A 16,167-nucleotide genomic window follows, 5' to 3' on the forward strand; every position below is an offset into this window, starting at 1 on the left:
TTCATATTTGTTTATATTTATTTTATTGCTATTCTTATTATTAATATTAGTACTATTAATATTATTGTTTTACTTTGTTACACTTAGCAAATTGTTCTTATCTAAACCTATGAGTTTTTTAAACTTTTTTTTTCCCCAATTCTCCTCCCCAACCCAGAGTGGGGGAAAGAGGGGAGTGATCAAGTAGATGTGTGGTACTTAGCTGCTGGCTGGAATGAAACAACTGCATACATTTTTTGAGAATAAATAAGTTTTGAATTTAATGGAAGTAATGTAAAGATTAAGGAAATTGGCTCTTCATTAATATCTTTCCATTACTACAATCTTTCTGTGCATATTTTGTGTCTTATTTTAGCACTACTATTTCCATTAGCAAGTGATATGACTGAAAACAAGCTGTGCAGTCTGGTAGTTAGGCTTGTTTTGTCTTTCTACAAGGAATGTAATTTGAAAGGATGAAGTCATTCTATTTGTCTATGATGCTCTTCCAGAAAGACTTAGAACAAATACTGGGGGTTACCTGGAAGACTGTCAGGGTAGCATACATTCTTGTTTATTTTGGTAGTCTTTTAAGGCTACTAACCTGAGAAAGCACCATTCAGAGGCGCCAGGAGAGTGTATTGTCCTTCTGGCCTTAGAGAAGATGCCAGGCCTAGCTGTGCCACCAGGTCCGTAAATGTAGTCTGCTGAGCACCCCCAAGCTCAATGACTTGTTTGGCTGCAAATAAAGAATTGAGAAAAGGTATTAACACACAATAGCTTCCTATTCCTGATTTGGATTCTCCATGCTTATCCAGAACTGTATATCTGAGGCAATCTGGGTGAGGTTATTGAAAATGTCTTCATTGCAACAAGTTTTTCATACACATCACTGACCAGAATCAGGAATTAGCACTTGATCAATGAGGTGGATAACGCCATTGCTTGTCACAATATCTTTGCGTTTGACCATTTTCACTCCATTCACAGTCAGACTTTCACCATCACAACCAACTTCAACAGTGTTTCCTTCCAAGGTTTCAAAGACAGCTCCACCTGTGATGGCTTCTGAGCACTGGAGAGTATTCAATATATGGAACTTCACAAGAGCTGCAGAGAGAAGAGCAGGAATTTAATAGATGTAGGTGTTTGGATATATATTCATATATGCATAATTCACATATTGGTGTGGAATAAATTATTCCATCTACACTATTTTCAATTAATTTCACTCACAGATACTTTATTTAAATTTAATGATACCGTAGGCCTCTAAAAAACATTTATGGTCAAAACTATTTGGCATCCTTTGTATTATTAAAACTATATTGGTTATCTGCTGGTAACTACATATGATATTCTCCAAAAGGACCTATGAGTACAAAACTGTACTCATAGCTTTATATGAGAGAACATAATATATTCTGTCATATAAATATATGAGATAATTTCATATTCAGATAGCCGTGAATTTCTAGGGACAGGAATGTCTATCAGAGCTACACAGCTGAACTATTAGAAAGTCAATGGGCCTATATTTTCACAGTTCCCTTTAAACTGTTTCGGGGACTAAGTTTTCAGTTACTTTCTATCCACTTTAGGCAAATGGAAAAATTAGAGACAGAAGAGGTAACTCCTCCTACACACATGGAAGTAGAGGTGCTTAATTCCAAAGCTATAAGGATAATGTATTTTCTGCCTGCTGATCCACTCATACATATTTCTCATTAGCAAAAAAGTTTAAATACCTTCAGAAGCCACCTTGTCACCCATGATTCTTTCTAAAACTCCCCTTGGAAGTCTCTCAAAAGCTTCATTAGTAGGAGCAAAGAGTGTGTAATGACCAGGTCTTCCAAGAATATCCATGACACCTGATGTAATGGCAGGAGCCTAAAACATAATTTTTTGTTTTAATGCTGATTATTTGAAATATTACCAAAACACATTATCTGTCTAGTTTCACCTCATGCCTATACTTGAATACTAGACTGAGATCATAATTTTTTAAAAATATAGATCATGAATGTTATAGAAAGATGAAAAAAATTAATTGACAGAGGATTTTTTTTAACTGAAAACTAGAAAGCATTGTTTTTTATATTAAGTTTTTTTAAAGAGATTAAATGTTGTGGTTGCCTGTAACTGTCATAAACTGGATTTGAGTGATTCAGAGATCTTCTCCACTTTTATGTCTCTGCATTAAAAATACCTTTTTGAATTTATTAAGGAGGTGGAAAATGAAAAAGATCAACAGTTATTTGCAAACCAAAGGTATATTTTTTAAATATGCAGCATGAAATCCCATGATACTGTGCAGACACATTTTTCAGAAGATGGAAAAATTAGAAACTTGGAAAATTTCTAATCATACTTCCTCTGTGCAAGAAAAATCATTCTTATGTACATCTGCTGGTGCTCTAAAACTTGCTATGAGTCAGATTCTGAAATTTATTTGGTGTCTTTACCAATTTTTATTATCTATTTTGAAATTGTTATTATTTATCTAATGCCAGACACTGCAATTTCATGCTCACATTTCATTTTCTCAGTGCTTGAAGAGAAGACACATTTTATGTACAAGGACACATTCTGTCCTGTTGATGTTACCTTTTTTGTATAGCTAATTTGCAATATTACCTGGAGCTCTTAGTTTATTTCTCTCTCTTACTGAGCTAACCCTTCTTATTTCCAGGTATCAAACAAATAAAGGAGGAATAAAAAACCAGTTAAGAGTGGGGTTTTTTTGTCCACTTACTCTAAATGATGAAAGATCATCCTCAACTTCAATGAAATCCTGAATGGTGTTTCCAACAGCAGTCAGGACCCGATCAACGACATGGACAACGCCATTGGTAGCGATCTGGTTGCCATGGATGATCCTGGCACAGTTAACAGTAACAACCTATATTTGAAGAATCAAGTAGTAGAAGATTAGGCATTAATCTGATCACAAGCTTGGAACCTGACTCTCAAGGACTGGCAATGTAGGTACTATACATTGTGCATTCACTGTTATTTCAGGTTTGTTTTCAAAATTTGAAGTAAAGCCTTGTATGATTTGGAAGTTTGACTAAGCTTCTAGAAGGATAGCAGCAGATTTATTCAGGTTATGTTGATTTCATATTCATATTTAATTTCTTACTGTAATTATTCTGATTTAATTTTCTTATCTGGCTAATATGGTGATTGCATTGTTTTTTAGTGATGCAACTTGTAGACAAACAGACATTTTGATGCATTTAAGACAACAAAGATGAGTGACTTAACTGGGAGGTTTCTAGAATTTATAAAAAATATTTTTTTCTAGACAAATAATGGATGTATGTTTCCTACAATCTCCAGTGTTTCTACCATGCACTCAAATTCAAATAAAATATCTGATTTATATTATTTAGCAAAACTATGAAAATTAATAGAAGGTTTGGCATAAATTTATTATGATCATATATTTTGACCACAAAAGGCTTTGTCTTTTATGAAGAAGGTGCATTTCATTTGAATTTTGATTTCTAACAGCCCTATGTTTATTTATTCTTTCTTAGTGATTATTCTACACAGGAGTCAAAAGTTCTTCAAGAGAATATTCATTTTTTTTCAGTGGTAACTGACTTGGTAGATGGTAACCTTTTGATAATATATTCTCTTAGTTATATAATGAAATGAAGGAAATAAAGGCTACAATTAAACACATATCTTAGGGGGGAAAAAAGAGAATAGACTTACCCCATTAGGATAATGGTTAATAAGCAATTTCTGGCCATCATACATAGACACCAGGGTCATGCCATCCTTAAGATCTTTTGTCAACATTCGCTTGTTTAACATGTGGTGGTGGAGAGCATTATACAGTTCGATATTTACATTGTCAACCAAATTCCTGTGAATTTCCTGAAGAAAAAAAAAAAAAAAAAAGAAATTTAATTAATTGGAAGCTTCAAAACATTCTATTCTTCCACTCAGAAAAAGGTATGTATTGTTTTATCTCAGTATATGCTTTCAACATATTCAGCATCTGTGAGGGAAGACAACTGTGATGCCTATAAATCTGGCTCTACTTAAATGATCATTAAGTCTGATTTGGTCACAAATGGAAGATGAGGCTGCATCACAGACAAGTCCACACTGGAGGAGCTTTAGCTCAATATTTATTGAATTACTAAAAAATTTAGTAAAATCATTACTAAAAGAAGGACACCTGAGTTACAGCCATACACCATGCAGCTTCTGGAATTCCTGGGCGTTTACCCAAAACCATGTCAATAAAATTAACAATACTAATATGTGTCTAGCAAGTGCTTAAATAAGAAGCAATTACAGTTTCTTAGTACTCCTGAAAGTAAACCCAGCCTCTCTAGCTCCAGAAATGTGTGTTAAACATGTAGATTATTTCATTATTACTTTTATTATGTCCTTCTATGTCTAAAATCTTGACATTGTTTCCAGCCTAATTTATCCCACACTAGGTGCTTCAGCTAAAAGGTTTAACTCATTCACATGCACACAGAAACACATGTACACACACACTTACTGAATCTAATTGGTCCCAGGCTTCATTGCTTGGTGCAAAGAAAGTGAACGATCCTCGTCCCTCAATCTCTTCTCTCAGCTTTGATATGTCAGAGTATCGCTGTGTGGAGGTGGCTCCCACAATACCAAGTGTGCCGTACACATGATCGATAGGGGCAACTAAAATAAACATGAGGTAAGAACACTGTAAACTCCTCAGTCCCCCAGTTTATCACAATCAAATTTTCTTTGTGTCTTTTGGATGCATAATGGTTCTGAAACTCTTTAAGTCAGTATTAAACAACATGTTTAGACGAAAAAATTTCATTGTCAATATACTCAAAAATCATCTAAGCACATCTGCTTACTATTGCTTTTTTGTGTTTTTCCAAACGAAAAATTAAATCAAACAATACTGAGTATTTACTAAACTGTAAAGTTTCCTTTAGAAGAGCTGTTGTATTTTGTGTCTACCCAACATGAAATGGGACACTATCAATTTATAATCACAAAAATTTCAATGGAGTGCATCTCATTTGGTCACAATGGACCAGAATTCTTTCTATGAGGCCTCTTATTCTTCTTCCAGTGTCTGGTTTATGAATATACTGATTCATCCAAAGAGTAAGAATGGCCATAGTCTCACAGTTAAAATATGGCTACATGAGAACAGCATTCATCTCTCCTAATTTTAGGCATCTACAAGTGAGACATTTGCATGCAATCTAATGGTTCTTGGCTCTTTTTATGGCTATGGAGAAGAAGAGGCAATTCTAATGTATGACTGATCTCATCCTCATGTCAGTGTCTGAAGGGAGATTAATTTATCTACACAAACTTAACTCTGCATTATTGAACATAAAAGGATAATTTCAGATATAGGGATCAAAAACTATGGAATGTACTCCTTCTCATACTACGCTTTCCTGCTGCAATTAGTTTTATTTTTACAAAGCAGAGCACCATAAATAGGAGAGATGAAGAATTTCTGTCTTTATTTGCACTCTTTCTTTGATAAAGGCCATAAGACTCTTTAGGCAAATTAGATTCAAGTTTTTTCAGCAAAAGGAAAATACAAAACTTAGATATGCTCCATCTTGTGTCCTGGCTTTCTGACCACACCAGTGTGCTGTAGACTAGTCTCGGATTTGATGGGAATAGGAATTAGGGTTCTTCGTTGGCAGCTTTGGGAACCGAAGACGCTATCAATTCTCACCAGTTCAGAATCTGGAAGGAGCTGGAAAATTCAACCTAAACTCTATGATCAAATTGAGTGCTAGCTGATTTTTGACTGTGTTTGCTGTATCCAAATGAAGCTGTGAGTTCTTAGGCAGCACTTCTTAAAAAGAGGCAATCATTTGTCGTGATGACCACCTTTGAAACTCTGCTCTAATTGTAATACTTTCCATATGCTGACTTATCAATAAGAAAATAACCTTGTACCTGCAGGACATCCTCTTGTACCATCCATCTTCATATAGCCAGGACAGCACTCATATAAGACAGTTCTGTGGGATGTAGACAAAAGCACAATTAAATAATATACAGGATAAATAAACTAATATCAGCTAAGTCTAATTTACTTTTTATTATCAAATTTTAATTGCTAGCGCATACTCTCCAAACATTCAGCCTTTTTTTTTTTTTTTTGTCATTCAGCCTTTTTTGTATTGATTAAAAATTGGTCATATTTTACTAAATATAAAGTTTTTGAACTTAAAAAATTAACGCCATCATTAAATTTAAGCATTGGGAGAGAACATGGGTGGGCTTATGGTACTCATAAAGAGTTACCAAAAGATGATGTGACTAGAACAGCAGCTGAAGAACATTTATCTATTGTGTGTTGAACAGATTATGACATTGAATAAAGAGGAAAAGAAGATGAGGATATTAAAATAATATCCTGGCTGCGTTGTAAAGGGTTGTAAAGGAAAACAACAAATTTAAATGAGCAGAATAGAAATTAAAGTGACAGAACTACATGAGGTCACCTACATACTGGTTTTGGGAATTAAAAAAATATTTCAGAGAAGGTCCTGTGCATTGTACAGAGTTAAAAAGTGGGATAAGAGAGCCTCTGTTTTTCAAGGAGGAATTTGAAGAAGGTCAGGAATGAGGGACAGAACTGAAACTGAAATTAGGAACAGACATGAAACTGGTTATAAAGAAGGAAGTCACTAAAAACTGGATGGATGGACACAAGGGAAAGTTCACAGGTAAATGTAATGATGATGAAAGCCAGAATACAAGAAATCAAATCAGAGTTTAAAAAGCATGTCATCACAGCATACAAGGACTTCAGCATTGCCAGGGGCCAGGAAATGTTATATAATTATAAATAGTCTCATATAAGATAGTCTATAACATACTCATTCTCAAACACATGTAAGCTACATATAACAGCAAACCAGGGCTGAATGATGATTCTATAATGTAATGTTTATGTAATGTTTTAACATTGTGTTTCTTATAAGATCTGATGTCTTCTTAATTAATAAACAGAAATAAGAGTTCTACCATTGCTCTGTTTGAAAAATTCTCCTCTTTTACAGGGAAGTGCAAATTCACTGATGTTACCACAGAGGTAACTTTGGCTCCTTGGAAGAAATTTCATACACTGAACTCTAGATATTATTTTTCAAAATATGGTACAGTGTACAGTGTATGGTATACCACAATGACATCACTTTTTACATAATAGATATACATTTTTATAGGTGTGGCTGATGTTGGCAGTTCAAAAGTTCTGAACACTAATTCCTTTAAGGTTTTTGCTGGGTCTTTAACCACTGCAGTCCAGATTTTGGTTTACAGAATCTTTGGTGGCAGCTGAGTACATTTCTCTCGTGTTATATAGTTTAAAGCTGACAAAAAGTTAACCACAACCACATTAAAATGAACAGCTTATTCAAATGAAAAGTTGGACTTAATATCTTCAATATCCAAACTGCTTCAAGAGATTTCAAAATAAAGTAGACTGGAAGAAAAATAAACTAATAAACAGCATGATTGAAAAAGCGAGGATTATTATTCCATAAAAGAGAGCAATCTGATAGAGGTGGTGATGATGATTATTTTTTTAAACACAGTCTTTTATTTCTCCATACTACAAAAATATTTTTTCTCCATTCCCTGACATGCATATACATACATGACATATTCACCCTTTTGCCATGTGCATGTCTTCAACTGAAAAGCCTTATATTGAAAGTATTTGTATAGTTCTTTTAGTACATCTCTTTCTTTAAAGCAATTCACTCAAGACTTGTTCTTGGGAATGCATGGATAGCGTACACTTTAGATTTTTATACTAATGATAAACCTTTTACTCTTAGTCGTTACTGCATCCTTGCCAGAAGCTAATAATAAAAACATAATAATCTGATTATCTGATTAAAAAATTGTGTTGCAGACTAGGAATCAAAATGCTCTCCTAACTGTGTGAACTGCTTTGTCATGAGAAAATATTTTTTCCTCCCCTGAAATAGAAAATCTTTCCCCCTCATCCCATGGGAAGCTATGAAAAATTGCAGTTTAATTAGCTTTTGGAAAAAGGAAAGAGGCAGCTGAGTTATAAGCATAGAGTAAGATATGGCAAGTTTAATCCTCATACCACATCCAACAGTGATACAATTAATGAAAGACAGAAAATTGGCTGAAGAACATAGTTAAGAAGAAAATGCTTCTTCAGCCAAGCATTACAAGGTCAGTGCCTTTCTTACCACGTATCTTGTTATGCACAGCCCAGGCCTCTTTTCAGTTATCAAGTTCCTACTTATATTATTCATGTTCCCATACAGTTTTCTGCAGTTAGAAAGTTCTTTAGCTGTGCCCAAAAGGTAAGAAAGATGGGATGGGAGAAAAGAGATTTGTATGGAGTATCATCCCACAATAAGTCAAGAACCAGATAAAACTCGGTGCAAGGTGCAGTTCCTCAGTACCACCTGTGTGTAGGCACAGCATACAGGGGAAGTACCACCTCAGACCAGACCAGAAATTATCCTCATATGCATCCCTACTAGTTCAGTATAAGCCTGTGGCCAAAAGAAGAAAGAAAGAATGCAATTATACAGATAAGAAACCAATGTTGCATTCTTGAGGTTTTGGCGGGCTTTGCATCCTTGTTCATCTTGGTGTTATTTAGGTTTTGGTTTTGGTTTTGGTTTTTTTAGTACAACACTGTCCTGACCTCATCCAAAGAAGTATATTCCAAAGGAAAAAGACAGAACAGCACTACCTTAATCCTTGTTATTCTTGGCTAATAGAGCCAGTTTTCAGTTTATTCAAATCAGCTCTGTGACTCATCTGTTTCTACTTCTTGCTGGCATGGAGATAAAATACTGCTGAGGAACAGTGGAAAGACTTTTGGTCCAACAAATGCTGATTTTAAGAAATTTGTATGTTACACTCCCATTGTAAATGGGAATTGCATGTAATAAAAACTTTCAGCGTTTTGTAGAAATAAGTTAGGGAGGACTTGTTAATGTGGAGATATTGACATGAGAATAGCTGTTGTCATTTACATTAGCATTCTTATTGGAGTAACCTCTTAAGTCTTGTCTGTATTTCTGGTTTTAGTATGCAGAGTATAAAACTCAGTGATGGCTAAGACTAATTCATAACAGATTCTTTATTATAACCACAAAAACCCCTCAAACAACCCTCAGGAGTTCTATGACTCAAGTTATTCTCACACACATCCTTTTCCTCATCTAACCTTGCTCTGTGAGTCCTTGTACAATGGTAAAGAGTTTAAAATGCAAGGGGAAGGGCAGGTCATAATTTTGTGCAGACTGTCATGACCAAATCCACCCAGTCCCACTGCTCAATGTCATCCTCTGTTTGGCTGTCTTAGACTTCTTGGGGCCTTGCACAGGATTTGTAAAATGTTTTACAACTAACATTCCTCTGAATTCTAGTCATGAGGAGAACTAAGTCTCCATGTGACTTCAGTTTGATGAGTCTAAACTGCCTATTACTTCAAACTATTTTTCCTAACACATGAATTTATCTATCACTGCTCAACACATTTTGCTTCTGGAGCTTGGCAAAATAATGAACTCCCTCAGATTCATTCTGAGAGCAGACTTTCTTCCATGGGAAGACATGACATCTATCTAGGAATAAAACCACAGAAGTAGTTTGCTTTCCAAAACTGCCTGTGAGAATATTCAAGTTCCACTCTAAGCATTTTCAGGAAATACCCCTCTTCCTAATGTGTCTGCGATGGAATAAAATTTAGTGCCAAAGTTGTCAGTAGTATGGCAGACTTTACTGAGAAGGTGATATATTTTGGATGAGTTGCAGTGTGCCCAGAGAAGGAAAGGGGAAGTCAGTATTGCAATGCCACCTGGAGGAGAAGTAAAGATTCTAATATAAATTTTAAGCAATTAGTTTGTCTGTGAGAAAAGGAGTTTTCTAATGGTACATTTTATTATCTCAGTCAATGGAGAATAGTTTGGAAGCAGAGCATACTTACGCTTTCTTTCCACAGATGGCTTGCTGGTACCAGTTTCTGCAAGTGCTGAAGTATTTCTTTTTTGTTCCCATAACTTGCTGAAGAGCACAGACATTTGGGCTGTGGGTACAGAGAGAAACATTTTAAAAAGAGATTTTTGTACGAGAAAAATTCTACACGAAATAAAAGCAAATACTCTTCCTGTCGAGTAAGGAAATAACATCTGGGTTCAGTTTCCAGGACAGGTGTGTTTTGAAGTAGCCACAGTGCAAGCTCTTGGGACTACCCAGCTGGATTCCTTGGCGAGTCCACCCTCCCCGCAGCGACAGAAGCTTCCCCTTCATTCTGTTTGACCCTGTGCCTCTGGTGGGCACTGATCACCAGCTGTGCCTAGGCAAGCCTTGATGTGCATTTCTCCCTTCCCTCTGTGAAGCGAATTACCAGCCACCAGGGACCAGTGGATACCATGAGGCTCTTTTCATTAAAGTTTTTGTCTTTTACACATCTGTGCAGCTGAAGGTCGTGGGGAGATGGGGTAGAAAAGTGCCTTGTTCTTTATAGAGAAAGAAGCCCTGTCTTCTGTAAATCAATCAGCTATTTTGATTACCAACCATTTTGAGTACCGCAGGCACCTAAATAAACATTCTGGGAATTACTGGAGACCAAAGGGTAAATTCGCATGTAAATAAAAGGAGTCACAGACTTTAGAGGAGGAATTCCTTAGCATGGTGGTGTAAAAAGATGAATTTTTTATGGTCAAATTCCATGGAGCAAGGGCATTTCATCCCTAATTTGTAAGCTTCTTCATTAAAAAGAAGCATAAATTTAAAAAAATGCATCTGTTCAGAAGTTAGAATGTATACTTTACATCACTGGGAAGCCAGGGAGCTTTTTTACTTGAAAAGTGTTTATGTGTAGCAGGCAGTGAGAAAATAGGATGGTAAACAACTCTTATTCACAGAATGTTTTTTGCTTAAGAAGACTAGAGGAAAATATCTTTAGGCACATGTGTTTCCCTGACACCAGCTGTTCAAATTATTTCCATGTCTCCAAGCAGCCTGGCTTGTAAGCATTGCCTTTTGGAAGCCCTGCTGAGCAGCTTGTTGCATTGCTCTATTGGGAACAGAAGTTTCACAAAAGATTCCCAGTATATATTCCCCTATTAGAAAATATTTAAAGAGTTCATGATTTTCATCAGGATGGAATAAAGAGAGAAAATACTGTGGATAGCTATCAGCTCTGCAAAAGTTTGAAAACAAACATTAAACATTTCTGATATTCCATTACAATACCTATGAACTAAAATTAATTTTGGTGATTCTGAATCACATTTTACCCATTGACAAGTGTTGATTTCAGATTTCTTTCCATCTTTTGAAGTTTAACAGTATTTGGTCTCCTTTTAAAACTCTGTGAAAAGCCTTTTATTCAGCAACAATTCTTGAAAAATGAATTTAAAAGAAAATTCTACTTGAATGACAGTAAAAATTCAGTGAAACATTACATATAATGTAATGCTAGAAGAAAAGGAAGAATAAAGATTAACAAGCTTCCTTTTAAATTAGAAATAAAAGACAGTTACTTACCCCTGGTCCCGTGCCCTTATTCTACTATGAGTTAAAATCTTGTCATAGTGAGCATAAGCAGCTGCTTGTTCAAAAACAGACAACAAAAAAGCTGAAAAGGTGAATAAGAAAAAAATCTTCATCTTTAGTCCTCTGCTGCTTCTGTCAAGTCTAGAAGAGAGAACTGGCAAACGGTCTGGAGAGCTGACAATTTATATACATGTTAGAAGGTGGTGGGAGGGAACCACAGGATCAACCTGAAACTTTGTACCACCCCCCTTAGCACAGCAGCTTTTGCTGCCAGCTTCGGTAACCTAAATCAGCACCATACATTAACCATGTAAATGGTTTCTTTTAATCCCCAATTGATTAATTTCTTCCTTATTACAGAAGGCTTAACATTTTATTCTGCTGACACAACAACAGAGAGAGTTTGAGAAGTTTCGACTTTGAGTTATGGTTTAGTATTTATAGCGCTGAGGCATCCAGAGGTCATGATCATTGCGTGTGGTTTTATTCAAACCCAGAGGAAGCTGTTGTCTGTTCCCATAAGAACTGCATTGCTCTCCTTTGTTTTCCATGTGCTCACAGTTAGCAACTATGAGCTGTGTAACTAGTGAAGTTGATGAAAGTTTCAAATACAGTTGCCTATGACCTGGAATAGAATTTTTGTCTTAAGAAAAAAAAAAAGCTCTATTAATACACATTCTGATTATGAAGTAGTCACTCAATCAAATGCAGTATTAGTTTAAATATTCATTTTAATTCTAATGATAACAAATACTGTTACATAACACTTTATGTAACATACGATTACATATCATATCAAGATCACAGAGTATCTGAAAATTTGAATGTGTACCTTTCTGTACTTATTAGTCAGTCCTCAAAGCCTCTTTGAAGTAAATGGAAAATGTAATTCTGAGCTGTAACTGAGGAAACTGAGGCAGAAGTGACAGGATCAAGCCTCCTATAAAGGGATAGTCTTAAGGCTCCAGGGACAGTTGGTGTTTGGACTGCAGTCCAGGAGTTTGAAATTTTCATGTCAAGGAAAAAAATCTGCCATTTATATAGATGCGTTTGCATAACACTTCATAGTTTCTAAGATTGAGAGTAGTGACATTCAGTTAAATGGTGTGTGGGCTTCTGCTCTGTTGTGACCTCTATATACCCAACTTGCAAAAACCTCAAGATAACTCATGGAAGTGTCAGTACCTCTTGATGGATGAACTCCATGCCTTAAACTTCACTGACAGATCCACTGATGGAGGTGATGGGTCAATTCTGTGATTTCATATAACAAGCTTTAGGAGAATATCAGTGCTGTGCTCTTATTCTCAGAGCTTTTTATTTCTTTCTGGTCTTTGCAGCAAGAACTACTCTGAGAAATATCACCTCTTAAGTGCCTAGCTGTGATATTTCAAGCTGCTAATTGGCCTTAGTTGAATAGTCTTTGCAGTTCTCAATTTAAAGGTGAAAAAATCAGAAGATACACTCTAAAATTAACTTGGAAAACTTCAGAGAGTCCCAGGACTGTCCCAGTAACCTGTCTTCTCACGAGTCCCTCCCTCATCTCTGAGATCTCAGCATAGCTCAGGTTGTTCTTTTCCACACTTACCATGTAGCACCAAAAGGAAAAGTAGCAATTAATGCTGCTGCATGCATTGAGTTTTGTTTACAGAGCTATCCACCACAGTTAATGGTGGAGCAATCTGAGCAGGGCAACCATTTTTCTTTCCATAGTTTTCCTTTTCTGATTAGTGACCCTACCTCAAATCTCAGAGAATGGTGTTTGTTCTCTGCATTGAGTACGATGGGCTATAATCCAACTTAATAATAATAATAATAATCCAATTAAATAATAAGCCTGGTGACATCATTATACTATATTTAATGAGGCAAGTGTTAGCAAAAAATAGTAAATGCAGAGGTTAAATTCATCAAAATAAAGTAGCATAAGGAAATAAAATAATGAACAAAGGCTTCATTTTCTGGAAAATTATTTATATTCCTGAATGAGTTATTCTGGTGAGTGCTGTATAAATGCACAGATCCTAAAATGGATAAAGCTCATCTTTTAGTGGAGATTACTTTCTTGAAAATACCAACCCAAGAAAAATGGCACACTTTCAATGTAAAAACTTTTAGTAATTACAAAGCGAAACAAAAAGCGTAAAGAAGAAAAACAAACTACATGAATTTTATTCCTCATTTATGTTTGTATTTAACTAGATATAAAAACCAATATTGGAATCAAGTTATATTTTGCTTGTGATATAATGGCATGCTGAACTGCATGCCAGAGTAATCATGTTATAATTTGTCAACGCAAGTACTGCTCTAGTTAGCCAATGCTTTTTTCACCTGTGCCTGTTGATACTTTATTTATTTTGATTTGTTGTTTATTTAGCAGGTGGACTACCCACCAAGCTGCCAAGTTAGTTTTTTTTCTTCCTTCAGCTAAATGCTTTGTGCTATTATATTTCCTAAGTGATGTGATGTTTAAGTTTTAATTATGAATGCTAAATATCTATTTATAAAATAGATTTAAACACCTCATTAATTTGAATTATTATTGTAGCAATAGGAATCTATTATCCACAACAGAAGGAGTATATCCAAAGAAATACCTGGAATAAGAATAGAACACATGTTGATTTTCATCTTTCCGGACATGCAAATAATGTCAAGAAGCAAAGTCTAAGCTATCTGTTATTCTAAACAGTTTATTATATTTCTCTAGAGACCTCTAGTGGAGAGAAATCTGTAAAGTCTTTTTCTGAAATTTGTGTTAAGTGTGTACACTAAGAATTTATTATATGATAAGCAATTCCTTTTATTGTTTCTAAAGAGGATTAGTTTAACTACATAATACAAATTCTTTTAATTCCAATATTTAGAGTTGTGAATAATTTCTTTTACCTCAAATCGAAGCAACAGAAACATTTGTTTATTAGTAATTTGTAGCCAATCCATAAAAATCTCAACATGAGAGCAATATGATTCGGAAGAAGCCAGTACTAATTCTGGACTTAATTCTCTCAGGTCATTTACTTCAGGACTTAATAAAAGGGATTATGTTCCTGAAAAGAAATTATTTTTGTATTAAAGTTAAAATTTCATTTGTCACACATTGTCAAACATTTTTTCTCCACATATTTCTACCTTTTTTCAGTAACTAAACTTATTCTATTCATTACATTCTCTTTCCAAGTTTTAGCAACACTAGGGGTTATATCAAAAAAGCTGCATATTATTTTCCTCATGACATCACCCAGTGAGTGTGTGACATAGCATGTATATATAAACATGCATGGGAATTAAATCACAGAAAGCATTGCTAGATGTAGAAACATAAAGATAGCACATAGCCATCTGAATTTAGAAGAGAAGAAATGGAAAAAGAAAGAAATGAGCACTCAAAGTTCTGGTGATTCAGAGCTGTAGATACTAATCAATATTTTGGTTCCTTTTACACTGTAAGGAAACATTCATCTTTGGATATCCTCAGAAGCTGTAGGTGTCTGGTTTTAAGCAAGTCAACAGGAGCTGTCAAATCTACCCAATCTCTTAGAAAGTGCTATTTTATAGCTAAATTTTGATGAAAGAAGAAATATTTCTGAATTTTAAAATATCATGTACATACTCCATGTTTTTGTATATTATGAATTTATTCTATCATTTTAATGCATAATGATTAAATTTAAATTGTAAGGTTCCTAGATGTTATTCTAAAAGAAGACCTTATTTATATTTATAATATTTAATGTTGATTTTAAAACCCAGGGAAAGATGGTTTCTAATAAATCTCTCCGAAGTTTTTCATTGTATGGACTGATTCTTCTTATGTGCTTTGGGAAAAGCCTATGTCCTAAAACATCAAAATATTCTGCTTTCTCTGCATCAAAGTGACACTAGAAATCCCAACATATGAATTGTAATGTGCACACGGTAAAATTTTAAAAAATAGAGCAGTAAACATGAATTATTTGGCCTGATTCCTCATCTGCATATTCAGTTCAGTTACCTTTGAAAAATTAAGTAATTGCTCAGGAAAAAGGAATGTTGATTTCTCATCCAACAGCAGGTGATGCTGTTGCCATTGGCAAACAGTTGTTTTCCTCCTTAGAGGATGAGCACATCCTCTGACAAGGCAGCCTGCGATAAAATTCGACACACTCTGGACTTCTTGTGCTTGTAAAGCACTTGGCAAGTGTCAGTGCAACAGCGAGATGAGAGCTGAGGGAGCCAATCAACAGGATTGATATCTAATAAACAGCATTGATATCTAATAAACTAATATAAAGAGGTCATTCAGGCAGCAGGAGAATGTAGTAGAGGGTCCCAAAGACATGGTTGAAGCTTCAAGGGTATTTGTGTTGGGCACCACTAATTTTTTAAGGCTGCCCTGGAATTAGATGGTAAGATAATGAACTACACTGTGTGTCTACACTCTCCATTTTTCAGTGCTTAAAGGAAAAATCACAGACAAGCAAATAAAGAAAAATCCTATGAGTTTGCCAGTGCCATCCAGTTTATTTAGTTAGTGAACATGCCTCACAAACAACATATTTTTGGTTGACATTGAAATGACAGCAAATTGTCAGTAATATGCACCCTAAATGGCCCAATTAAATGCTTATTTACTCTGCTGGA

At 35.1% G+C, this 16,167-nt stretch overlaps 1 protein-coding gene across 13 annotated transcripts in view; it reads right to left on the minus strand.

Annotated features, from left to right (window-relative positions):
* POSTN (periostin) overlaps positions 1 to 11,885 on the minus strand; it is a 31,815-nt gene extending 19,930 nt beyond the window's left edge. For 5 of the 13 annotated variants that reach the window (XM_063391965.1, XM_063391960.1, XM_063391964.1 and 2 more), the window contains exons 1-9: positions 11,533 to 11,885; positions 9,968 to 10,066; positions 5,929 to 5,993; positions 4,508 to 4,665; positions 3,703 to 3,867; positions 2,735 to 2,881; positions 1,728 to 1,869; positions 877 to 1,089; positions 584 to 718 (exon numbers count right to left, since the gene is read on the minus strand). In XM_063391965.1, the coding sequence (XP_063248035.1) occupies positions 584 to 718; positions 877 to 1,089; positions 1,728 to 1,869; positions 2,735 to 2,881; positions 3,703 to 3,867; positions 4,508 to 4,665; positions 5,929 to 5,993; positions 9,968 to 10,066; positions 11,533 to 11,654 (1,246 nt within the window). In that variant the 5' untranslated portion in view covers positions 11,655 to 11,885. The remainder of the gene's footprint in view (positions 1 to 583; positions 719 to 876; positions 1,090 to 1,727; positions 1,870 to 2,734; positions 2,882 to 3,702; positions 3,868 to 4,507; positions 4,666 to 5,928; positions 5,994 to 9,967; positions 10,067 to 11,532) is intronic. The other 8 variants (XM_063391969.1, XM_063391961.1, XM_063391966.1 and 5 more) reach the window with 7 other exon arrangements.
* Positions 11,886 to 16,167: the final 4,282 nt, after the last annotated feature.

Source organism: Prinia subflava, chromosome 3 (genome assembly GCF_021018805.1).
Source record: "Prinia subflava isolate CZ2003 ecotype Zambia chromosome 3, Cam_Psub_1.2, whole genome shotgun sequence".
NCBI classification, from domain to species: Eukaryota; Metazoa; Chordata; class Aves; order Passeriformes; family Cisticolidae; genus Prinia; species Prinia subflava.